This window comes from Cryptomeria japonica, chromosome 6 (assembly GCF_030272615.1).
Source record: "Cryptomeria japonica chromosome 6, Sugi_1.0, whole genome shotgun sequence".
NCBI classification, from domain to species: Eukaryota; Viridiplantae; Streptophyta; class Pinopsida; order Cupressales; family Cupressaceae; genus Cryptomeria; species Cryptomeria japonica.
Window position 1 is genome coordinate 669,721,713 of NC_081410.1, and position 25,785 is coordinate 669,747,497.

At 38.9% G+C, this 25,785-nt stretch overlaps 1 protein-coding gene across 4 annotated transcripts in view; it reads left to right on the top strand.

Moving 5' to 3' along the window:
* The window catches only part of LOC131039040 (ATP-dependent DNA helicase homolog RECG, chloroplastic), a 308,039-nt gene that overhangs the window by 218,688 nt on the left and 63,566 nt on the right, over positions 1-25,785 (top strand). For all 4 annotated transcript variants that reach the window (XM_057971683.2, XM_057971686.2, XM_057971685.2 and 1 more), the window contains exons 13-15: positions 9,228-9,299; positions 15,913-16,062; positions 16,190-16,333. In XM_057971683.2, coding sequence (XP_057827666.2) covers positions 9,228-9,299; positions 15,913-16,062; positions 16,190-16,333 — 366 coding nt within the window. The remainder of the gene's footprint in view (positions 1-9,227; positions 9,300-15,912; positions 16,063-16,189; positions 16,334-25,785) is intronic.

The window sequence follows — 25,785 nt, forward strand, 5'->3', positions numbered from 1 at the left end:
CTACCGAAGGGGTGCGACACAACCGTCGCGACTCCAACTACCTACCCGTCGGCTAACTAACTGACCGCCGTAATTCATTATTACCGACGACAACATAAACATAACATAACAACATAACATAATGACATAATGATTATTCCCGACAACATCATCCCCCCCAAGAAAAGAAGTCGACTCCGATGACTTAATACAAATTAGAGAGGAACGGCAGGAACTATTGACGCTAGTCGGGCCTAGATCTTATACACTTGCTGTGTCCTCGCCTGAAAACCCCTTTCTACCATCCGATGCTCAAGTGCGGATTTCACCAATATGGCTTCCTTAGCCATCACAGTCCTCCTGTGCCTAACCCAAACTTGTCTGCAAAACACGTTTTTCAGTCTCAGCTTCCACCAACTGCTACTCAAATGATACTGTCTCCCTAGCCAATTTGTCCTTGATAGCCACCCATGCTGCTCTCCTGGGTACGCTGAACTAAGTCTCACGCGACTATTGCCTCCAACCTGGTGGTCAGCTCCTCCCGAGCCCTCTGTGCATCCACCATGGCAACCTCACGTCTCGCCGAGACATCCTCCGAGTTCCTCAAAGCGTACCAGTCATGCCTGGAGGTGGCCACAATCCGCTGGCACAAATGCTAGGAGACACCTCAAATCCTCCATCACACTCCCCAAAGGCTAAAAACTGAACTGAATAACCCCCTGGTGTCATACAACTGTGCGGACCTGCAATGCCTTCCCTCAAACTCTGTTTGTTCCCAACCTCCAAATCCGTCTCCCTCTACGGCTTATGGCATACCCGCCAATGCTTAGCTGCAGGCTTCCTTCTCACAGTACGGACAAGCACAACACTTCCCGTGGTATTCTGTAGCTCCAAAATAAACTGGGGGTCTGGGGGTAACGCCCCCAGTGGGGTCGAGGGGCAGCGCCCCCGCGGGGTCTGGGGCAGTGCCCCAGCGGGGTCGAGGGGCAGCGCCCCAGGTGCGCTCCCTGTCGCAGTACAGGGCGGGGTCGAGGGGCAGCGCCCCCGCCGCCAACACCAATTTACAACCTTCAGATTGTATGGACATTCCTTCGTAGAATGCCCCATAATTTGGCAGATGTCGCAAAATGCCTTCTTGGGACAAGCACCTTTCGTGTGGCCGCTCTCCTTACACTCCGTGCACCATAGTTCATCGTCCTTACTTGTAGTCCCCTTCATTGTCTTAAATTCTTTTAACATCCTTTCCATATCTTTTTGAAGGGCTGTGACTTTCTTCCTCGGCTTCTCGTCACTACTACTCTCTTCTTCCGATGTGTCATCATCTTCAGATGATGATGAAGGTCTATTCTTCTTCTTTTTGGCCGTCTTATTTTCACTTTCCAGGTCCATGGCCCGGTTGTATGCGTCGTCGTAGGATGTTGGAGGCACAATTTTCATCTTCCGTCGTAGCTTAGGGTTCAAACCCTCGACAAACCACCTCTTCTTCAAGCCATCGGCCGGTTGGCTTTCCATTTTCCCGACTAACTCTTTTAGTCGGCGCCCGTACGCCCGTACAGTCTCCTTCTTTCCTTGCTTTGTTCCGTAGATTTCGGAAACTATCTCGTTATCATCCCGGAGAAGCCGGAATTCCTTCTCGAATGCCTTCTTCAATTCATCTCACGTAGTTACACTGGTTTTATCCAAGTCTGCGTACCAGTCAATAGCCACTCCTCTCAGTGTGGCGGGGAACTGCTTCATCCATTCATCCTGGTCAGTCACCCCGTTGGCTGTCCAGATGGTTTCGCATGTACGGCAATGCCGTGCGGGATCATCTTTGCTATCCCCGTTGAATTTGGGTAACTTCTGTTTGGTCGCCATTGATGGAAATCGTCTACTTGGAGGTGGTTGTGGCTGTGTCTGCCCTCCGGTGCTGCTCCCTCCGATGCCGCTGATGCCTCCTGTGGTGGTGACCAAAGGTACGGTGTTCTGCCTTGTACCTACCGTGCGGTTAGCTTCCCCTTCGTCGTCACCCGTGCCAGGCTCCCTTCGGTGATCCTCCCTTTGTGGCGCTTCGTCGTCACCCGTGCGCGGCTCCCTTCGGTGATCCTCCCTTTGTGGCGTGAGAGATAAGTTTTTGAACCGATCTCGAGTCTCTTCAACTAGTTCTCTCCGTAACCTAGTTTCCTCCAGAAACTCTTCAAGGCTTCTCGCTCTACCGTAGTCTGGCGACGTGTAGAAATTCCCCTCGGCTTCTGCACCTTCCGTGACACCTCCTTGGTTCCCTTCGGGCAACCCTTCGGCAGGTCGTCCTTCGGCAAGTTGCCTCAGCCTCCGTCTACGTTCTACACGTTGTTCCAGAATCAAAGCCTTCTGCGCAGCCTCCCACTCGTCGGTTTCTAATTTCTTATTTCTGTCTTTATTCAGTAAATTGGGCATTAATTGTGGTACAATTTCATGTTTCTCAACACATAAATCAAAACACAACACGTCTTTATTAATTCACTCTTTTGTATACAATCAACATAATTCTTCTGCTTCTAACAGTGTTCTTTATTTCTCTCCTTTCACAATTTAAGGATTATTTGTCCTTCGTCGGTCTTCCCTACGTCCGTCATCCTGGCGCTCATGAAATTCTCGTAAAATTTGCTGTTGTCGATTCTCCGGGTTTACTTCACCAACGGGTAGGCCCCTTGTGTCTGTGCGCCATCCGTGTCTTCCGTTCCTGAGTTCGTGTAGGCAACGGCGCCAAATGTTTACCTCACTGGGTAAACAGGAAGAATACAGAAACTGAACAGCAATGTACAATGCAAATATAAAAGAAGTAACAGAATAAGCTTTCCATTAATGTCAAAGGATGTTCATATTATATCCGTCGTTAACAATACATGTCCTCTAACACCCGGAGGTGATACAATATATGACTACCGAAGGGGTGCGACACAACCGTCGCGACTCCAACTACCTACCCATCGGCTAACTAACTGACCGCCGTAATTCATTATTACCGACGACAACATAAACATAACATAACAACATAACATAATGACATAATGATTATTCCCGACAACATGCTTGTCCTCAAGCAAACACCAAACAATCCGCTGGTCCACTCTGATTAAAATTCTCAAGCACCACAAACCATGAAGCAACATATTGGAATCCATGTGGAATATTGTACCAAGCAAATCAATACTTGGATCCCATATCAAAATGAAAAATCTGCTGTAGAAAATGAAGTAGGGGAATGTCAAATGATCACCATGAAGTAACCATACAAGCATGTAGAATATCAAAAAAATGTGAATGCGAACCCCCACATGCCAATGAACCAACATAAATGGCCACCCAACGTCGCTGTTATAACTCTGATCAACAATATATATGATATCGAACATGTCAACAAACAAATGCCAATCAATGAAAATCACTCCACACTCCAACTCTATCCCAAAGGTATACCTCCAAACACTGCCATACTGCTGGGAAAGTGATGTAGACAATGAAAAATATGGATATGCCATCTGATTCCAACCAGGACACCCACTAGTCCATAGGGAATCGAAGAATATGAAGTCACTAATTGACAAAGATATCGCTGCCATATCAAGTGAAATAGGTGATAAACTCAGAAATGAAGTATGTATGCCATCACTACTCCACATAGACAACTCGAGTGGCTAGCCCGCTAAGAAAGTCATCAACCAAATCACTATCATCACCGAGAGAATGATCAAATACCTCAATTGGAAATTCTGAATTAAGCAATTCATGTCTCTCATCATCAAATGAATGGTGAACATCACGAACATGTTGGAGATTGTTCTTGGCTTGTTGAGCCAATAACTTGGCTTGCCTTGCCCTTTCTAGCCAATTATCATTCATCATTTGGGACTGAGTTATATCAGCTGCTTCAAAGTGTCTAAACCCAGTCCTAAAATGAGATATACCATGTTACTTATCATGGCCATAGCATGCTTCATGAGTACCCACCATAATAGAATTATCATGACTCATTTCCCAATGATTAGAAACACCATCTCATGAAAAGGGGTGGATGAATCACTGCTGTTATAAGTCAGAGAATGAGGACTGAATTGTTCCCTTGTATTCATACCTTTGGAGTCATCGAGCATGTTGGCTATATCAAAGGCTGGTTTTAAAGATGTACCCGCTAAAGTTACTAAATGATGATGCAATTCCTTTGCTACTACTGAATTTTCTGAATGTATACCTTTATTAAGTCCCATTGCCAAGAATGAAGTATCATCACATGAAGATATTATATTGCTGCTAGCACCATGTACCAAGGTTGCCATGTCACGAGGATAAGGAGTTTTGTTGCTGCTGTCATAAAGGTAATAATCTGATTTATCCCCATACTTCCAATTGGTATTATCATCATCAAGGTATGCTTGCATACACTTGGCTGCTACAATTTTTGGGTTATCATTAATGGTAGCCTTCAACACAATTTGTTTACTTCCATGGGTAAACTCAAGCTCCATGTTGTCTTCTTCCCTAACCAAATATGCCTTTCAAGTGTGATCAAGGAATGATATTGTTATGAAACAAAGGCACGATGCCCAACATTGCATGCAATGAGGTTCTTTAATTCTTATCACATGCTCTTGCATAACAAGATGAATGAAACCATGTAAAGATGGGAGATGGTTAATCATCAACATGAGACCCACCTTTATTTTGTACCTTCTGAGTTTGCCTTCATAGATGCTTTCATAGCCTGCTGTCCAAAGGTTTGTGACATACTGAAAACTCCCCTCATGAGCTGTCAAATTTATCACCTCAAGGCTGCTGTTATAAATTAGACCAGCAACTAAAGTGAAGTCAATGATGTTTGTATACCCATGCATAAGAAAGAAACCCATCTCATAAAGATTACCCATCAAGTAATCATGTTCCTACACACTCCAATGCATACCAAAAGCTAATGCAGATCCAAACATTCTGAAAATATAGTGAACAGCCATGTAGGACAACCACTTGTCACTAAGTAACCCATGTCATTTGGCTCTAATGGCAACCAATAAACAGCTGTAGAGTCATAAGAATTAGGTGCCAACATTAAATTTGCAATGTAGATGTCTTCCTTAACACCCAAAAACAATTCATGAGTGGCTAATCCACTAAGAGTGACACCCATAAAATCACTATGCTCATTCATAATGTTGTCAACATCAACTATAAACTCAGATTTAGAGAAGTCTTGCTTCTCATTATGTATGGAATGGTGTATGTCACGAAATTCTTTGGACTGATTTATTACTGTTGTTCTAAAGTAAACAAATTCAGTCCTCTCAGAAGAAACATCATCAAAATAACCATGCTTAGCCAATGTATCATGTATGCCAACATTTGAAAACTCAATTGCACTAATTACTCCATGAATAGGAGCTGCAAATTCATGTAAAGGAAAGAGTATAACGCTGCTGTCCTTAATCAGAGATTTAGGATTAATTGTACCCTTTCTTTCATTACCTTGGGAAACTTCAATGCACGAGCACACTCGCATAGTCTTGGCAGCCCAATCTTGTAGCATATCAAGTCTTGAAACTATGGCATCCTTAAACCCAATCAAAGTGTCAACATCATAAAGGTTAGGCATCAACATACAAATTGATTTATGTTCTTCTCTAACTGCTGTTATAAAATCAGGTGATTAGCAAATAGAAGTTCCCCCTATTACTTCATGCTCATTTATTCTCTCATGAATGTCTACCATGCTACATTTCTTGTCACCACCATCTAGCTTGGATTCCTACTCATGTGATGTCAAAAGATTGCTGCCCCATCTTCTAACCCATACCATCACGTCCATGACTGATATGTTTTCCATTACTAGCCAATTCCAAGGTGTAGTATGCACAATAAACCAAGCATTATCAAAATGCAAGATCTTCTTAGTAAGCAACCTCTTAGTCTCTTTGTTCAGCTTTTTAAAAGAAAATGCTCCATATGATCTTAACAATTGTCCTTCCATTGAAGATGATGCATGACTAACCAAAATGAAATCAAATATGTTCCATTCCACCCAAATGGATATATCACTTGTGGATGGTCCATCAAGCGTGTAACTATTATCATCATTGCTTTGAGCCTTCAAGGGGCTCTCAAAAGGAGGGCAGTCATAAACCCCAAGATGCAAACAAGACCAACCTGAATGTCCTAAATCATTTCTCCTTACTTCTTCACACAACTCAACATTCTCTTCTTGTGGACTTCCCTCAAGAAGTTCTTCCCTTGTAAGCTCATAATCTACCGATTATTCCCTTGGAAGAAATAAGGATGTAATGTATGACTCTCTTTGTCTTCTTGCATTATCAAGCTGATTGCATCTTTTCTTGACCTCTTGTAGGTGCTGTCTTGCTTTTGCAGCAAACATCTTTGCCTTCTTAGCTCTTTGTAACCATCCATCACACATTCTTTGTGTCTTCTTTACATCTTCCTAAGTATGATGAACAAAATCAGGCCCTTTGTGGTTTGAATCCACAATATATATTTCATGTGTAACATTCTCAACTATGAGTACCATCATAGGATGACTCAACAACATCATTACCTTCATGTGAAATGGATGCTACCTCATGATTAGAACCGCTGTTGCAAAAATCAGAATAGGTGTCAAACCTTGGAATCATGCTTTCAACACCTCTAATGGGTTGATCCAAGATTGTAATTTCTTTCACTTTGTGATCAACATGATGACCCAATGGTGTGCTATGTGTCTCCATTAGATCCAAAGTTATTTCTTCTTTGGGACTCCCACATGATGACTGATTTTCACATTCATTGTGATCACTTGTAGGCTGCAAACTACAAACAAGTGATTCTTCTTCCTTGTTCGTGCATGTTAAACTCTTCACTTTTTCGAATGGCTTCTTTATTATCTTTTGATATTATTTTCTTCCTTTGCTGCTGACATGGACTTGAAAACATCAAGCCATCTTCATCCTCATCTAGTAAACCCAAGAACTGTGTGAAAGAAAGGAGGTCACGTATCTTCTTAGGAAGGGAGCAATACTTATGGTGGCTGCTCATAATTGCATCATTTGTTGCCATGGCTTGAGGTCTCTTAGTTGTCCTTATAGATGGAGATGAACCATTATTGTGCCTAATTTTCCTTGAAAGGGAATCGTCAACATGCTGCAATTTATGAATGATCTTGTGTTGTGTTTGTTCAAATTCTTTCCATGATTGTTTATTGCTAAATAACCCCGCCATGATGACCTATCTCGCTGTCCCAACTGTCCATTGCAATATACACAACGTGATCTGACCCAACAGGTTGGCAGAATCCAAGCTCTGATACCACTGAAAGATCCCCAACCCAATTCTAAGCAAATCTGATCCAAACCAACTGTTTGTTTTGCTGATAAAGTCTTTGGCCAGCGTATGTTAATTGGGGGTTTGACTGATTTCTTTGTTTTGTTCAGGCTTTTGAGAGTTTTTTGAACAATATTTTGAATGCTAAGTGAAAGAAATAGCTAATACAATATAGAATAATGCATAACACATTAAGAAGGCAATTAAGATAACTTTCTTTCACTTAAAAAGACCGATGTACATACCTTTAATAAAGCATAAAAGTCTGATACAAATTTCCAGCAGATAGAATAAAAGACATCAGCTCTAATATTAGCTAGAACTCCAAATACACCCTAGGGTTTGATATGCTTATTTCCAAAATGGAGTGGTTGGCTGAGAATAAGCTGGAAATGAGTGGTGATGACTTCTAGAAGGTCTACCCTGCAATTAATTGTTGGAAACCTGCGCTCAAACTGATAAATCTGCACTAAAATCCTCAATGAAGGCTACCAAATGCACATTGAAGCTAAATACTGATATAACTTGTCACCAGGAGAGATGGGTTTTTGTCCAAATCTCCAAATTCTTCCAAAAGTTTGCGTTCCTGGAAGCTCCAAGCTGTTGAAACCCTCAAGCTTGTTGCTGATCTGAAAATTGGAATAATAAGAAGGAATCCAAATGATAGGCAAAATGCCTTTTTATCTATTTTGGGTTTACTATTTGGCCTCAAAATGCATAAAATATCCTTGAGGGTCTAATTCCTCATTGTGAACTTGACCCCCTTTTAAGACACTTTTTACTATTCATCTTATGTTTCTCTATTACTATTCACATAAGGCCAACCATGGATTAAACCCCAAAAGTCCAATCTGAAAGGCCCAAAAACCTCCCTACTGAGTTCGACAACCGCCTGTTGGGTCCCCAAACCACACTACTGACCTACGACACCCTAATAGTAGGCCAACCTCCGCTCAAGTCTAAGATGCCTAAGGAAGAGACATTACATTGAAATACTTTAATAATTCTTGGGATAAAGTATACAATATTTATGGTATAATGTTAATGCCTATTTCTGAGTGGTGTTCACATTTAATATTAAGTCATGAATGAAGCTATTTATAACATTACAGAGAAAGGCCACACTTAAGCATCCATTTTAAACAAGGCCATATGTATACAAAAGATGTTGAAACTTTGCCCCCACCTGGTTTGTCAGGGTGAATGCCTGCCTCCCTCCTCCCCCACTCCCCTCCAAATTATAGTAGTTGTAGATTAGTTCCTTCAAAATAGAACCGTAGGGCCCTTGCGAATAGTAGGGCCCCCCTTCCACCATGAGTACTTATTTCACTACTAAATCCTTCTCTTCAACTCAATACAATAAAGAAAGGGCCTCCTCAACTATAGGAGTGGGTCCCTACTATTCTATGGTGGAGGAGAGAGATTGAGCAGCAGTTGTTGGGTAAAATTGCATTTGAGCATTAATGAAATTATTGAGTATTTTTTCTCTCAAATGTCATGTGAACCTTTGCTTTGGAAATTCCATCATATTAAAATTGTGGATAAATAGCTTGGTGACAATAATAATTGATTGAAAAGTACATAATATCTTAGTTATCTGTGGAAATTTTATCTCTTGTTATTTTGCAGGCAATATGTATATTCAATAATGCATTAAATCTTTGTAATGTAGCTCATGATAGTGGTCAAACTAGGGTTGGATAGATTCCAAAACAATGATTATCCCTCTTCTACAGTTGATCTTTATCTTTTTGAACCAGTCTGTTTTGAGTTATTAGGAAAGACAAAGTTCTTTATTCTTCATCGAGAACCTCAAGTCTGATCTATTCTTCAGCCTTTAGTGTTGGGTGGTTGTCTGGATTGAAAATGTTTTGTTGTATTATAACATAAAATTACTTGAGGACACTAAGAGGTAATTTGAATTGCAGGGTGATGTTGGCTGTGGAAAAACTATTGTAGCTTTATTGGCTGCATTAGAGGTTATCGATTCTGGTTATCAGGTAAGATTGATTTTAGCTGTTCATAATGTTCTCGATATTTTGTTCTGATATATTAATGGTTCATGATGTTCTAGATATGCTACCCTGATAAGTCTTTGTTTTTTTGGCTGTCCTTATGTGGGCGTGTTTTGCAATTTTTTGAAATTTTATCAGCATATCTGCAAAAATCTTTTGGGGAATAATTTGGCAAGCTAAAAGATTAAGATTTTTAAAACAAATCAGGATTTAATCGGGAAAAATTGGGAAAAAATTACATTTTCAAAAATGTAGAAAATGCAGAAATAAAGAGGAAAATTTGTTTGTTTAAAAAATTTTAAGGCATTTTAACAGCATAGGGATATAGAGAGCAAGTGAAAATAAGAGTTGAGCCCATGAATTGTGGAATATGCATTTTTTCATTTATGCTGATTTGCAGATAACATTAGACTATAGCTTACTAGTCCTTTTCACAAGCGACTGAGGCAAATTCTATAAGGATTTCAAGTTCATAAATTAGGGATGTATAAGATGGCAACCATTTTAATATTATAAACCATGCTTTATTAAGTCGTAGTATTAGCAATGTCTCATACAGTTTTTATTAATTGATAATATTGTCTTTTTGGGTGAGGCAAGCTGCATATATGCCAGGTTCTTTTTCAAGGGTCTATGCAGTACAGGCTAGGGGGAAGCACAAGTTGGCAAGTGATGCTTGTAACCCTATAGTTGAATTATTCAATGTGCAACTAGAGTAAAATATCCTCGTCCAATCTTTAAAGAAACTCCAAGGAGAGGAGACTGTAATGACCCCGTCCAATTGCTAATACAAAACAAGTAAAAGGTATTGCATGGTCCAAAGGTGTGGCAGGCCAAGGACGTTTCCACCTTGATTATTTAGCAATGTAGGATTGATGTCAATGGAAGGGATGAAACAGAACAGTCCAAGACATGGTTTGTCTCACACCTTATTTCTGTCCAAGGGGAGACACCACTGATCGAATGAACAGGAAATTGTCCTCTACATTATTGCTGTCCAAGAAGGAGTATTACGATGTGCAATTAGCTAACTAACTAATGACAATTAAATTATAAGGAAGAGACACGAATTAGGCACTTGTTGCAAAGAGTTGTGGATGTTGAGACAAAACTTCTCACATCATGTCTCATCGTTGCATACTTAAGGGTGATCGAGTTTCTTCCAAGCATGAAGTTTGTTTTTACAATCTTATTCCATATTTGCAGCGCTCAAGGAGCCTCTTGACAACCTAGTAAGAGGGGGGTATCAACTCGCCCCATTACAAGGTAAAAGCATAATCAGGCACAGCTATCTGATTGAGGCATAGCCTCTCATACCTTCAACGCATGAACATATAGACAAATTCAGAAACAGCGATTACTTGTTATATCATCCATATTCAAGTCAATAATTATATCAGATTTCATTATCTCAAATAATGCTTAAGTATTCATATCAGAAACGTGGCCTCATTGTTAATTTCATTTTTCTATCAATATATATAGGCAATCAGCAATCAAAACCATGTTAAAGTTAAGGTTGTCCCTTTAAGTAAATTCAAGGTGACATAATAGTTTTAAGAAGGGTATTGGTTACATGCCAGAGTTGATATCTTAATCGATCAGATTGAAGGCAAAATTTTAAGTGATAGAAATGATGTCATTGGCAAATTCTTCTTTGCTAGCGGCATTCCATTCCATGTGGCTCAATCTCCTTATTATAAGTAGGCAATGGCAATGGTAGCAAGAACAGGTCCATCATATGTGCCAACAGGGGAGACAAAATTGAGGACCACAATCTTGGATTAGAACTATTCCAAGATAAATGTGTTAATGGAGAAAATGAAGGAATGATGGGTGGTAAGTGGATGCAATATAGTCATGGATGGGTGGATGCACATTAGCCATCATCCACTCATCAATATCATATTTACATGTACAAAGGGCCCATATTATCTTTAGGTAGTTGATTGTTCAAGGCATTGCAAATATGCTGAATTTCAATTTCCCTTTCCCCTTTCCCTTAAAATAGTAGGGGTAGGGGTAGGGATCGGTGGATCGATTCTATACGTAACATGCCCACAACATGAACTATGATGGGGGGGGGTTGGGGGGGCCATCATAGTTGTTATTGTAGGGCGGCCCCTACTATTCTAGAGAAAGGCCCTACAATAATTGAAAGGGGGGGGGGGGGGGGGCTGGGGATAGTTGGCATTTGGTTCAACTAGTGACAGATGCAGCCCATGTGTGCAAAGTAGTAGGGAAATTAATTGAGACAAATTACAAACATATTTGGTGGACTCCTTGTTCTGTGCATGCCATGAATAATGCATTCAAGGACATTGGAAAGATTGATTGGATCAAAGCAGTGGTCAATGATGCTACAAATGTCTAGATGTTTATCTACAACCACCACACTTCACAAGAACTCTTCAAGAGCTTCTCTAAGATGAAGTTTGTGAAACCTATCAAGACTAGATATGCATTTTATTTCATTCTCTTAGAGAGGATGCTTGAGTTGCAAGAGGCATTGCAACTAATGGTTGTGTCAACAAGAATAGAATCAATGGCTTGAGTACAAGTCAAAGTAGGGGAAGAGAGTGAATGGTGTAGTGAATAGTGATGTTTCTTGGGGCGATGCAAAATATAAAGACTCCAGCATTACTCTAGTTTTCTAGGTCATTAGATATGGGGATGCTAGTGCACCTAGCCTGGGAGAGGTATATGAGTGCATTGATACTATGCTCGACCAAATGAGGGTTGTTGTGTAAGAGAAGGACCCCACATTAGCATTCTACAATGAGCACATTCAACCAATCATTCACCAAATATTTGAGAAGCTCAACACTCCCTTAGACATAGAATGCTATGCATTGAAGCCAAGTGGTACAAGCAAAGGCTTTGTAGAATTATACCCATACAAGATGCTGAGGTGAAGGTAGGGTTCTCTAGGGCCATTGAAAATATGTATGATCTTGTAGGGGCCATAATCATTCATATTGAGTGGACGGAATTTTCCACTCTTAGGTGTTATTTTGAGGGGACCAAGATGGATATGGCAACTATGGCATAGGAGGACCCAATTTTGTGGTGTAATTGCCACAGACAAATTTCTTTGACTACCACTCTATCCATTCGATTGCTATCATAGGTTTGTAGTTCTTCAACTATTGAGAGAAATTGGTCTACTTATAGCTTCATCCACTCTCTTAAGAGGAACAAACTTACCTCTAATAGAACAGAGAAACTTGTGGTTGTAAATAGTACTTTGAGTCTCATTGACTACAAGACACTTTTGCACAAAGAGAGTCCAACAACATATTGGGATGCAGAACCAGAGGTGCTAGCATAGATTGATGAGGATGCTACAATTATAGAGGCAGGGCTTGTTGGTATTACTTTGGGGGAGTTTGACCATGTCGAATCCATCAATTATAGTGATGAGGAGTTTGGGATGATTAGAGGCCTCACTTCACTATATTTTGTTATTTTGACATCCTATGATCATTGTACTCATTGTAATCTTATTATGAAATCTTGATATAATATAAATGTTGAGTTTGCAATGTGAAATTGTTAATGTTCACTTCAAAGTTTAGTAGTATTTAAGTATTTTACTAATTTGCCAAAGCTCGAATTGTAAAGTCAAAATTGTAATTCTTACACATCTTTTTATATTTATTTTTTCAAGTACTATATGTATATCAATGCCATCCCCTTAACTGTTGCTCTGCCACACCTAAACTTAGGTCCTTGGTCTTTGTGTCCCTGCATCGCCTAGAATGTCCCCGTTTCCAGAGTGATCTCTTGATGAATAATCAAATTAATTAATTAAATATTAAATCGTCCTTAACACATTCGGAAATTTTTATTGGGAGCATTTGGTGAGCTTGTTTTACAGGTTCCAGAAGCTTGAGAATGGAAACCCTTGGGATTTCTTAGTGGATTGGATGAGAAGACCCAATCTCATTTGTTGATGGATTTATTTTTAAATTAACAGCTGGGCACTATTGTGTAAAATTTGTGAAGTCTTTATTAAAAAGACAAATTTCACGTTATATGCAATGATACAGATTTATTATTCAGAATATGGGTTTGCAGTGTTATTAATTTACCTTCAGAATAAGGTATGGATGAGGGAAGATTAAATAGTAGTGTTGGTGTAAATAATTATTCATCTTGGATATTATTACACCTTACTTAAGTTTACTTGGGTACATGCATTTCATAGTAGTTTGGGTATGAGACACTTGGGTGTTTGTGCCACTTTGGATAGTGTGTGTAGGAGAATTTCCACCTTTTATGGTGTGATCTTGTTGTTACACTCCACATTCAGTGGGTGATCCACCTCATGTGGAATATTATATTGTTTCTCCTACCTACCCACACCTATTTCCTGCCTACTCTTGTTTCTTATTGAGCCACATGTCATGTTTGTGTGCTCACATATCCATATAGCCTTGCCTATATAAGCAAGCTCATATTCATTGTATAAACAACAACGATTAATGATCCAGTTGATCAGTATTTTCATCTTGATAGAATACAGTTTATTTCTATCATCTATTTTGTTCTCTCTTATTTGTGCTTTCCATTGCCTCTTGATCTTGGCAAAATCTCACATGGTATTAGAGCTGGTCCATGTCTCACAAGTAGATTAAGGATGTCTCTTCTTGGATAACGCATTGATAGGATAGTCAGGTATCTTCAAGAGCATTGATTATTATCGAAACTTAAAAGGCTGAAAGTTATTGCTCTATCCAGCTCTGATATATTACTATTATGATAATGCTAACATTTCTTGTGATTTACTTCATATCTGTGATGAAATGAATGCCAAATAAAACTTTGAAAACCTGAATTTATATGTTTGCAAATACAAACACATCATTACCAGGCATTTACCATTTGTTTGGCAAAATGAACATGGGATAGACCATATATTTTTAGTGGAAAAACTTGGTAAATTTTTTGAAGGGAATATCTCATCCCCGCATCAAGTAACTCCATTGAGCTATGAGTATAAGATAACAGAAAAATCATTACTCAAAAGAGGCTACTGATTTCGAAAGTCGAAAGAACTTAGAAGCTTCAGAAATGAATAACCATAAGTACAATTTTTTTTCAAGAGATTAGAAAGCAGCTTCTAATGTTCTTGGAGTAGTAATAACTATTAACCTCAAGGAAGGTGAGGGTGACTTTCCATAACTTATGGAATCATTATTCCTTATGGCAGTCTTTTATGCTACGTATTTAAACTCTCCGCGGCTAAGTTACCGATTCGGGTACGGATTCGACAAAAAAAATAAAAATTCTTGGGTATGGGTACGTCCGTACACACACACACACACACACACATATATTTTAATTATATATATATATATATATATATATATGTTCAAACATCAAAATTATATATATGTTTTGATGCATTTCATGCATCATAAGGGGCAAAATTAGGGTTTAGATGTTAAAAAAATATTAAAAAAGGTGTTTTTTTATTGTTTTTTGTGTTTTTATGACCTGTGGGCCCTGTTTTTGGGAACCCACGGGCCTTGGTTCTCTTGGGTTTTCTCGGGTTCTCCCTAGGTTCCTCCCGGGTCCTGCCCAGGTGGCTGGGTTCTGTGTGGACCCACAGAGAACCCAGCCACCTAGGCAGGACCCGGGAGGAACCTAGGGAGAACCTGGGGAGAACCAGGAATGTGGACCCACAGAGAACCCAGCCACCTGGGCAGGACCCGAGAGGAACCCAGGGAGAACCCGGGGAGAACTAGGACCGGGCAAGAACCAAGACCCAGACCCAACCCATTTTGCCAAGAACCGGTATCTTAGCTCTGCGGGCATCCTTACATCTGCAATGCTGCACTAAACAATATCCTGTGATTGCTGTTATGCCATTATACAAATTAAGATTTGCTGGTGTCATTTTTCTTATCTGAAATGCTTGTTTGAAGATGCTCATAGATTATACAATAGTACTCAAGAGCTTGGGTAGGCAATGACATTTTGAGTTTTCTTGTATCTATAAGGTTTGAGTTGTTTTAAAATAAAGATTAATATGTTGCCCTGTGTTTGTAACTTCTATTAGCGTCTCTGTCAGAAATCAAACCTGAATACTTAACAGGTAGCAAATACTCATCTAAACACCATATAAGCATTTAACTTCCCTGTTGGATTGAGAGATTAGCTTATTCTTCCTGCAAATGCTGATGAGTTTATGTATATTAGTCTTCATAAGAAGATTTATACAATTGCCTACTAGTTTGACCTAAAGTTTTGATAAGTTTTTCAATCCCATTCATAGCTTTGTACCATGTGAGGGCATTAATTGAATTTTATTTATTGTCATATCCCTTATGTTTTGGGCCCCCCATTCAATTAATTGAGTGGTTCTTAGTTTCAGATCAAACTTTGTTATTCTGATGAACATATATTTTCAAGCTAACACACAAAATTGCTTTTCATGTTTTGGATATAAGAACATGTTAAATAGCTAGTCAATATAGACTTTTTACTAGTCTGATCCTAAAAACTTGTAATTTTTTTTTGCATGTCTTTGTATCGTAAGGTTCATATCTAAACATTGTTTGCAACTCTGACCACCTAATGGCCAATGCAGGCAGCATTTATGGTCCCAACAGAACTATTAGCAATGCAACATTATGAGAACATTGTGTCTATCCTTGAGAAAATAGATGAAGTTGAAAGGCCTTCGGTAGCTCTTTTAACAGGCTCCACGCCTTTGAAGAAAGCTTCTTCAATTTGTGAGGTAATTCCTTTTATTCTTTCTTAATGCCAAGAAATACCTGGCTGTATTTATTCTGTTTAAAGATAGACACCTCAGATGTGAATAATTGTAATGATATTGTTTGACCATCCTGACTCTTTTTATCCAGGGATTAGAGACAGGAGATATTGCAATGATAGTTGGCACACACAGCCTGATTGCGGAGAGGGTTAAATTTGCCTCTCTTTGCTTTGCTGTCATAGACGAACAACATCGCTTTGGAGTGATACAAAGGGGAAGGTTTAGTAGCAAGGTAATGATGTTGCTTTCCTGAATAAGAATAAGAGAATTCTGACTATAAATGTTATACATGTTGAAGAATTTGATAACCATATATAGTAAGAATTAAGTGATACCACTCAACTCAAATTATAGAAATGAAATGCTTTAAAGTAAAGAGAGAATTTGTGCCTTGGAAAACCCTGAACACATCCTTCCTTGCTTTGTAAAAAACTTAAAAACCTAGAATTAATTCCACAAAATTGCAAATTGTTCCCCAAGTCGTGCTTTTTTTCTGCCCTGTTTAACAGGGTTGTAGGAGGTTGGGTGTCACTTTGCAATTATTGCAAACTGTTTTTATTCTTTCGAACTCCAATAACATTTCATTTAAGAAATTTGGAATTTGCTCACAGCTAAGCAGAAATTGTAAATTGCACCCAAAGTTCTGCCTTCTGCTAGTCTTACATGTTGGGACATTGGAGAATTTCAACAATCCAACAAATTTTCATATTCCATTTTGACCTTTGATCTCTGCCCCTTTATATTCCACAGCTTCAAACATTAGTGATACTTATCTAGGGCATGTTGACATCAAAGAGTAAACAAGGAAAATGATAGATCACACTGGGCCATTTGTACTGCACATAGTGATATTAGGCAAGTGGTGATATTCCCAATTCCAATACAGTTCTTTGAATTAATGTTGGCACGTGCTCAACACTGTAATTTCGACAAATGGGAATCTGTGGGCTGTTGAATAAAATCCTTGTTGAATTCACTCGTGATGTAATTGAGGAAACTTTTGCCCTTCCTACCTACATCAAGTATGCCCTACATACAATCAAAATTGCAAACTAGGACAAGCATATAGTTGTTTTTTGTCATTTAATTGAATGATGATTGGTTGGTCAATAGGAGAGTAGCATTTTCTAGGATACCTAAAATCCTACATAAAATTGAGTTTATTAAAGATATAAGTGACTTAATTACTTTATTGAACATGATAGATGGAATCCCAATGGCTAAGAAGTTCTATCCACAGAAGCACTACCTCATTCTCGTCATCATGGAAAGTAAAAGCATAATTGATTGGGAAATGTTAGCCAATGTCCATTTATGTGAGCAAGTCTGTGAAATGCAAGACAACAAAGACTTCTTCATAAACTGCCTATTTGGTATATCTATTGGCAAGGAGAGTATCTTTCTCAAGAGTAAACATGATAGGCGTTATGGATTCAAGGGATTACAAGGTATACAAACATTATCCTCAATTAGAACTTAAGAACCAAGAGCATTGCAGTAGTGTAGACGATGTATTTATTTTCTAGCTGGTTAGACTTATGGAAATAACTTTAATAAGAGAATTTTATTGGAAGGTACTATCACCATTGCTGAGTAGGTAAAGTGAGCTAATTTTCTACATTCACTTTCATTAGATGTGGGGGACTTATTGGAGCCCCCATATAAATTGTTCATCTATCCAGCAATACGATCATTAAATTGGAGTTGTGTAGGCAGTTCTATGATGTGCATGAATTGCTATGATAAAGCACAAGACAAGTTCTCACTTTCTCATTTCCCTCCATGCTTATATTTGTGCTTCCTATCTTCATGCTGAAAATGTTTCAAGGAAATGGCAATGGCTGGAATCAATATACACTTATTTAAAAGAGAACTTTGATCCTAGGGTATTGTTGTGACGTTTTCACACATCGCCCCATTGCAAATGGGGACCCATGTTTTTTTGCTCGTTTTGTTCGTTTTCGCTTTGCTTTTTTAGGGTTTTGTTAGTTTGTTAGTTGTCTGGATTTAGGGTCAAGCCTTAGGGTTTTAATTACCGTCTTTTCGGACCAAAATCCAGTCAGTTTTGGGAGCTTTTTGAATTTCCTTTTCTAGAATGCAAATTTTGAACGCAATGAATTCGCCAGAATGGTCTAATTTTCAATTGGAATGTTGATGCAGAGCTTAAATTTGTCTAAGTGTTGAAGATGAAATGTGAATTTTTGTCCGATTGAATCTTTTGACCAAATTTTGACCATTTTTTATTTTTGATCCTAGGCATCTCTAATGATTTGTTTTCGCCTTGTGAAGTGATAAAATGTGTAAAATCATGTTATTTTGGCCTGTAGGAGCAAAATCGCTCCTGTCCCTCAGTGAAGGACGGGAGCTCGTTTTCAAATATTTTACTATTCCTGCAGGGTCAAGATGAATTACGAACTGGAAGTGATGGAGAAAGGCGAGATCTTTCCATTGAATATAAATTGAAGATTTTCATAAGCACAGAAATGCCTCCAGGGGAAAAATCGCTCCTGTCCCTCAGTGAAGGACCGGAGCTACAAATCCAATTTTGCTTTGTCCTTGCAAGATTTTAACGTCTTGACGATGTGAAAAGGTCCAAAGAGGTGCATTTTATCAAATGAATATAACTTGAAGCGCTGTCGGAGAGGTCAACAGGGTAGCAAGTCCGGCTTGAGTGAAGTCCTGATCCTGAAATTTGGCTAAGTCTGGAATGTCCTGATCCTGAAATTTGACTAAGTCTGGAAACTGAAAAACCTCAAAAAACTAGATTTTGCAATATAACTCCTGGAGGTCTGAAACCAATCTCAAACATCCTGAAAGTATATATGGAATATAACTTAAAGTATAAGAAAGAAGAAACATAGAAGGAAATGTCACTTATACTTAAATGTTATATTCCATTAAAATTGTCCTGATTGAGAGTGCGAAAAGTCAAATTTCGCTCGTGTCCTTCTCCAAGGATCCAGAGCGAAAAGCGCTCCTGTCCCTCTCCAAGGGACCAAGGCGAATCGCTCGTGTCCCTCACCAAGGGTCCAGAGCGAAAATGCTTAGTTGAGCCATTCCTGACCTTGCTTGGACGAATCGAGACATCAAAGGCATGGTGAAGGACGAAATGAGCATGATAGAACATCCAGACTTGATCAAAAACAACAAAATGATGAACTTCGCTCCTGTCCCTCAGGAAGGGACCAGAGCGATATTCTTCATTGGGCAAAATCCAGGCAAAGATCAAGACAAGTTTACGTTTGAAGGCAAGGAAGACGGTGAAATGAACTCAGTGAATATAAATTGAATATTTTAAAATGTCAACAAGGGTCCCAAAATGCTCAGTTCGCTCCTGTCCCTCAGGAAGGGACCAGAGCGATTTTTGTTATACATGATTTTCTTGCTAAGTTGCAGACGATTTCAAGGCATGGATGAATGGAGTAGAGCATGACAAATCCGTTGAATATAATTTTGGAAGCTGACAAAATGAAATGAAGGCCACAAGAGCAAGTTCGCTCCTGTCCCTCTCCAAGGGACCAGGGCGATACAGTGGTTATGTTGCGTCTTATTCAAGTTTAGAGCCGATCCAAGTCAGGAACAAGGTGGCAAAGGACGTCCTAAGGCATTTTCGATCAAGCACAAGTTACAAAGGTTGTCACAATGAAAGGATTTGCACTCTAAGACCCAGTTCGCTCCTGTCCCTCTCCAAGGGACCAGAGCGATATCTCCATAATGACATAAATTTCAAAAGACAAACAAGTTTCGAGCAACCAAGAGGGTCGAAAGGACATCATTTCACGTAATGAAGATGGTTGCAAATTGGTAAAAACAAGAACAAGCACAAAATGATGAACTTCGCTCCTGTCCCTCAGGAAGGGACCAGAGCGATATTGGATATATTGGCCAATTCATGCGAAATTTACGTGAGGTCAAGCTTTTGCAAGGTCATACGGGGTCCAAGGTTTTTTTTTTTTGAGACGACATGCAAATGTTTTGAACGTCCAAACATTGTCAAACATGCTAAAGAGCTCATATCGCTCCTGTCCTTTGGACAAGGACCAAGGCGATTATTGCAAGAACACTCATATTCCTTCAAAGTTGAGGTAAGGCGAGGATGGACAAGGTGAAGGACGGCGTTTGGAAGACATCACCACGAAGATCGAAGTTTAAAGTTGCTAAGATTATGAAGAAAGACATGGATCGCCCCTGTCCCTCTCCAAGGGACAAGGGCGATGATCCCTCTAAACGTCCAAACACCTCATGCAAGCAAATGGAACGAGCATAGAAGGAACGAGCAAAGATGTTATTCGCTTCACAATGAAAGATCAAAGATCGAAGATGCAAGGTCTACGTAAAAATATAGAGATCGCTCCTGTCCTTTGGACAAGGACCAGGGCGATGAACATCTAAAGGCACTCATGAACGCATACATGACGATCAAATTCGAAGAACCTGACAAAATGGTCGATATTGAACGTGGAGATGAAGGAGTTGAACGTTGAAGTTGCAAAAATCATGACAAAATCATGGATCGCTCCTGTCCCTCTCCAAGGGACCAGGGCGATGAGGTACGTCCCTCTCATTTTCATAGTTTTGGCGCCAAATAAGCAATTCAAATTTTCCTTAAATGCTAAGTTCGATAAAAAATTGAAAATCCTATTTAATTTGGCATTTAATATGGCGTTTGACATTTATTAATTATTTTGCCTTTATTAAAAATCGAAATTTACAAATTAAAAAACGAAAGGCATTTAATTAATTAATTAATTAATTAATAAAAATCGAATTTGAAGCGCTACAAAGGGAGGTCGGCCTTGTCATTTTAATTTAAAAATCATTTTAAAAAGTGGTTTTATCTCCAAGTCGGCCTATATGGTAATTGTGGTGTGAGCGCTATAAAGGGAGGGTGAAAGATTTCATTTTTACATCACCTTTTTATTATTCAAATGCGATCAAAGGGAGAAGTGCGAAGTTGTATTCAAAGGGGCGAATTTTATTTCAAAGCAAGGTGGTGCGAACTTGAAGTTTCCATTTGAGCGAAGTTGCCTAGGACGTCAAAGACAAATCAAAGATGGCGAAATTGCTAACTTGAAGAGGAGATCACGTCCAAGACTTGAAGGGTGGCAAAGTTGATAAGAGGAACGTTCTTTTGAAGATCACATCAAGACTATCGAATTTCAATTTTGCCTAGGCAAATTTTTCTCATTTGCATTCTAGAGTTAGCTCTCTCCTGAGGTATGGCGATATTGGTTTTATTGTCTTGATTTTGAATTGTTCATCGTCATTTCCTTAATTTTGAATTTTGGAATTTTGTTTTCCCTTAGCTCAATCTTTTTTTGATTAATAAAGGACTTATCATTAAGTTTCCTAAAATTTGCTCTCTAATTTATGTTATGTATTGCAAAATCATGGTACTAATTTTGAAATGTTGTGTAGGCATCAAATGGAGATCTCATCAAGGAAAATCAAGCCGGATCAAGGACGGTCTTCGCCAGGACGGTCTTCGCCAGGACGGTCTTCGCCAGGACATGGGCGACCTCTTTCAATCCAGCGTTCCAAGGTGAGGTACATCATCTTCCTGCACATCAAGGACACAAGGAGTTAGGACAAGAGTTAATTAAAGATAGCCTCTCAACGACATCAAATTGAATATCTAGCAAGCTACAAGTGTCAGATGAGGTGGCATCCCAGTCATCACTCCTCCAGTCAGTGTGGTCCACCTCAGCATGTCCAGATTCAATGTACTTAACTCATGGAAGGTGGCACAAACTCCGATGTACCTACCCCGGCTATCCATTGGTCGATTTTTCTAAAAGGGACATGTGTCCAAGCAATACAATTTTATCATTGGTCAAACATTAAATGTTATGTAATGGTTGTAACAAACCCTAATTAGGGTTTTTCATTGTTGAATCTTGGCCATTGATCTTGAATTGATCTAAGCCATCAAATTGTATTGTGGGCACTATATAAGCCCAAACATTTCATTTGTAAAAAATAATTTAGAATTAGAGAGAGATAGTATAGAAATAGTTGAAAGTAGTTAGTAGATAAAGAGTAGAATAGGAGGACAAGGCAAGAAATTGTTGCCATTGATTGTAAACAAACTCCATTTTCATTGAAGTAATGGTGAAATATGTCGTTTTCTTGCAATTTGCATGGTTTCTTGTTGAGTCTTCAATCTTAGATGGTAGATGATTAGATGAATGGAGGAAATGTGATTGATTGATGGTGGAATTCGTACATCCATACTACTAGCAGTTTGTTGATTGCAGACTTGCCTTGCGTAGTCCACTGGAATCGTTCAGCTCAAGCTCAATTTCAATTTGTCGCCTCTTCATTGATATGCATCAACTTGGATGGTATCTATGCCTGCGGTGATGATTTGGACATCATAAAGCTTCCCTAGAAGATCGCACTAGCCTTGTGTAGATGTTCCATTGATGTCAAAACAAGACCTAGTTAGAGTTTTATCAAAAATCAAGTCATTGCTCCTACATTCTTAGTATTAGGATTAGATCCTCTCTTCGCCCCCTTCCTTTTTTCCTTTTTTTTTTTTTTTTTTTTTAATCTAAGTCAGTAAGAGCCTGTGTCCAGCAAAGCAGATCGGAAGTTCAATCATCACATGTAAGTCCCCTTGTGATCCCAGCAAATCACATCATACCACTGGAGCTTGTCCACACGTAGAGACCCTACATCAAAGAACCTTGGAGTCTACCTAACTGATCCTTTACGCGAATCTTCAGCAGTTAGAGACTATTTTCTCAAGAGAGGATAAGATGCCTATTGGTATTTTATTCTGTGTATGATTGTGTACAAAATACACGTCAACAGGTATATATTGAAATGTAGATGGACCCCTGTACAAACATCAATATGATTTTGAAGACTTCTGAGTAGATTATATGGATGAACATAAGGTAGGGAAAAAGGAGTATTCCCAACTTACTACTTTCCAAATCAAAGCATTTAGAATTGGAAATATGCCCAACGGTATTTTTGATGACTAAGATGAGATACATAGGCTAGCAAGATCTCCAACTTCGATACCACTTTAATAAGAACCCCTAATTTCTTTTTGAAAATTACCTCATTTGAAATGAGATACAAAGCAATGTCCTTTCCACTTTTTGATCACCCAGATCTCAGGATGGGCAAAGTGAGAGCATGTGGTGTTCAAGACTATACAATTAAATTGAATACTATAACTGCAAAAGAAATGTACTAGGCCATGGGCCAACCAATCTCATTCATTTATTGGAGTGTTTAAGCAATATTGAAAATGAAAACAATCTCTTCCACTTATTCAGTGGTGAGTAAATATTACAACACCTCCAATTGTTTAGTGGAGTGAATACATAGAATCATAGTTAAAAAACTCGGACTTGGCAATGACTTGTTTGGCCCAAAATTTTTAAAAATTTGGGACTTGCCAAAAAACTTGACAAATTTATCGAACATTTGAAAATATATAATTTCTTAAAATATTCTTAAAAACACACATATACATCGAATTTGTAGAACATATGCTGATTTCTATCTTATATAAATCAGAGTTGAGTTAAATACATAGCATAGACCAAAAACAAGTGCAACCTTTGAATAAAATTGAGTTCAATGCATATCGATGTATCATTGACCACAAAACAACTGCAACCTTTGAATACATATTAAGTTCAAGTTTTGGTATCAAGGAAAATTAGAAGTCATGAATTGCGTCTACGTCTAAATCTCAAAAAAAAAAATTTCCACTGGGTGGGTGGTGCTGAAGTAGCTGCAACATTCTCAATAGGTGCATTAACAAGTGCCTCATCCATAGTGATAGGTGCCTCAATGGGTGCCTCTACTACATGACTATCCTGACGTTCCTCCTCCTCACATGCTACCACTTCCATATCTCATTCAATTGCCTCCCTCTCTAACTCAATTAGGTGATCATCAATTAAGAATGGATCCACATCAATATCAACATCATTAGGAACAACAATCCAATTTGCTAAATATGGATCAATGTCATCTAGGTCAAGCGTGTTTACTGCTATATTTGATAAATTAAATGGATGAAATAATAATATAGATGACAATGCATACCAGATATAGGAGTAAAATATATCTTTAGTCTTGCATGACATTGTTACAAAGGAGACCATAGAGGGTCGGCCAAGGATTACAATTGATCTGACTCTATCCTCCTCCCTTCCTTGACGTACACAATATATTTAAAGAACCCGATGGTTGCCAAGAGGAACACAACTGTCAACCAACTGATGCTTATAACTACTCGAGAGTGAGAACCCACTTAATACAAACAATTAATACCTTGGCAAATAACCAATATTATCGAAACAATATAGTCGAACATGACGCGACTACATTATCCCCCCCAAAAGAAAAAGTCATTTTCCAAATGACAAGTATAGATCAAGTAATATTCAGAAAAACTAACGACAAGAGTGTAGACAATGACTTGGATTGGACAACCCCAATTTGTAGTGTACTTGCCAAATCAAATGGGGGTTTGGGGGCAACACCCTTAGCGGGGTCAAGGGGCAGTGCCCCTTGCATGGTTTGGGGGCAATGCACATTATTTTCTTGAGTTTTCAAGATGCCAAAAACAATGTTGATGAAGCCAAATAATAGTGATTTCGCGGTGTTCCACCAAATCAAGTAATCAATTGTTTTTTCTTTCTTGCACACATGTTCCGTTTAACTACTTTTGAAATCACTTCATTGTACAACTTGGTAGGTTCACTTATGTAGTACGGCCTACACCTTTTCCCTACATATGGCTTTTCTCCTTGACTGTACGACTGACTCCTCCGTACAACCTGTTCTTGTCACTTCCAAACGGGATACTCGTGCTCTTTTTGCTTGGCATAGGGATTATTTGTTCCTACTCTCGCCTGTTCACTTCTCCCTTTGTATGACTTGTCTTTAATGATGTGGTACGGTCTTCGTTCCTTGTGTCCATACGGTGCCCCAACCTTTTGGTTTCACTTGTCTTTCCTAACGTGGTATAGTTGAATGATGTCCTCACATACGGACTAGCACTTCTCCACACTTCCGTATGGCTCAATATTGCCCTCCTTTTATGGCTTCTTCCTTCTGTACACCAACACCCTTTCAAGTCTCACGTACTGCTCAATATACGACTCCTTTCTGTATGACAACACTTTCTCGTACAACATTCTTTACTCCCCATACGGCCTCCTTTGTGTTCTCTTGTGTAGGGTGTAAACGTTATTCAAATTTATGTTCAAGTCTGAAGTTGTATAATTTTGTTATTCTTTTACTGATATTTACTGTTGCCTCTTATGTTACAGGTTGTTGAAGATAACATTAATTTATTTCTATGCATCTACAACATTTCATATGACATATACTTATAAGCAATGCCCACCAATCAAGGTTGTAATGTCCCTACTAGTTAGAAATCACTGTCCTGCAAAACAGATTGTTAGAAATACAACAAATATACATATATAACTAATCTAACTTGCAATTTAACCTTAAAATACTTAATTAACACTAATCACAATTCTTATCTAATAAAAGGGATACGAATGCCATACGAAGATATGTCCTTAGGTGGCTGTGAAGCTCGCCTTCTTGGAACCCATCTTGGTTCCAAGTCATCCGGGAAATCGAAGATGAATTCGATTCTTGTCTTGGATGTAATTTCTTACACCCAAGCCATCCAGG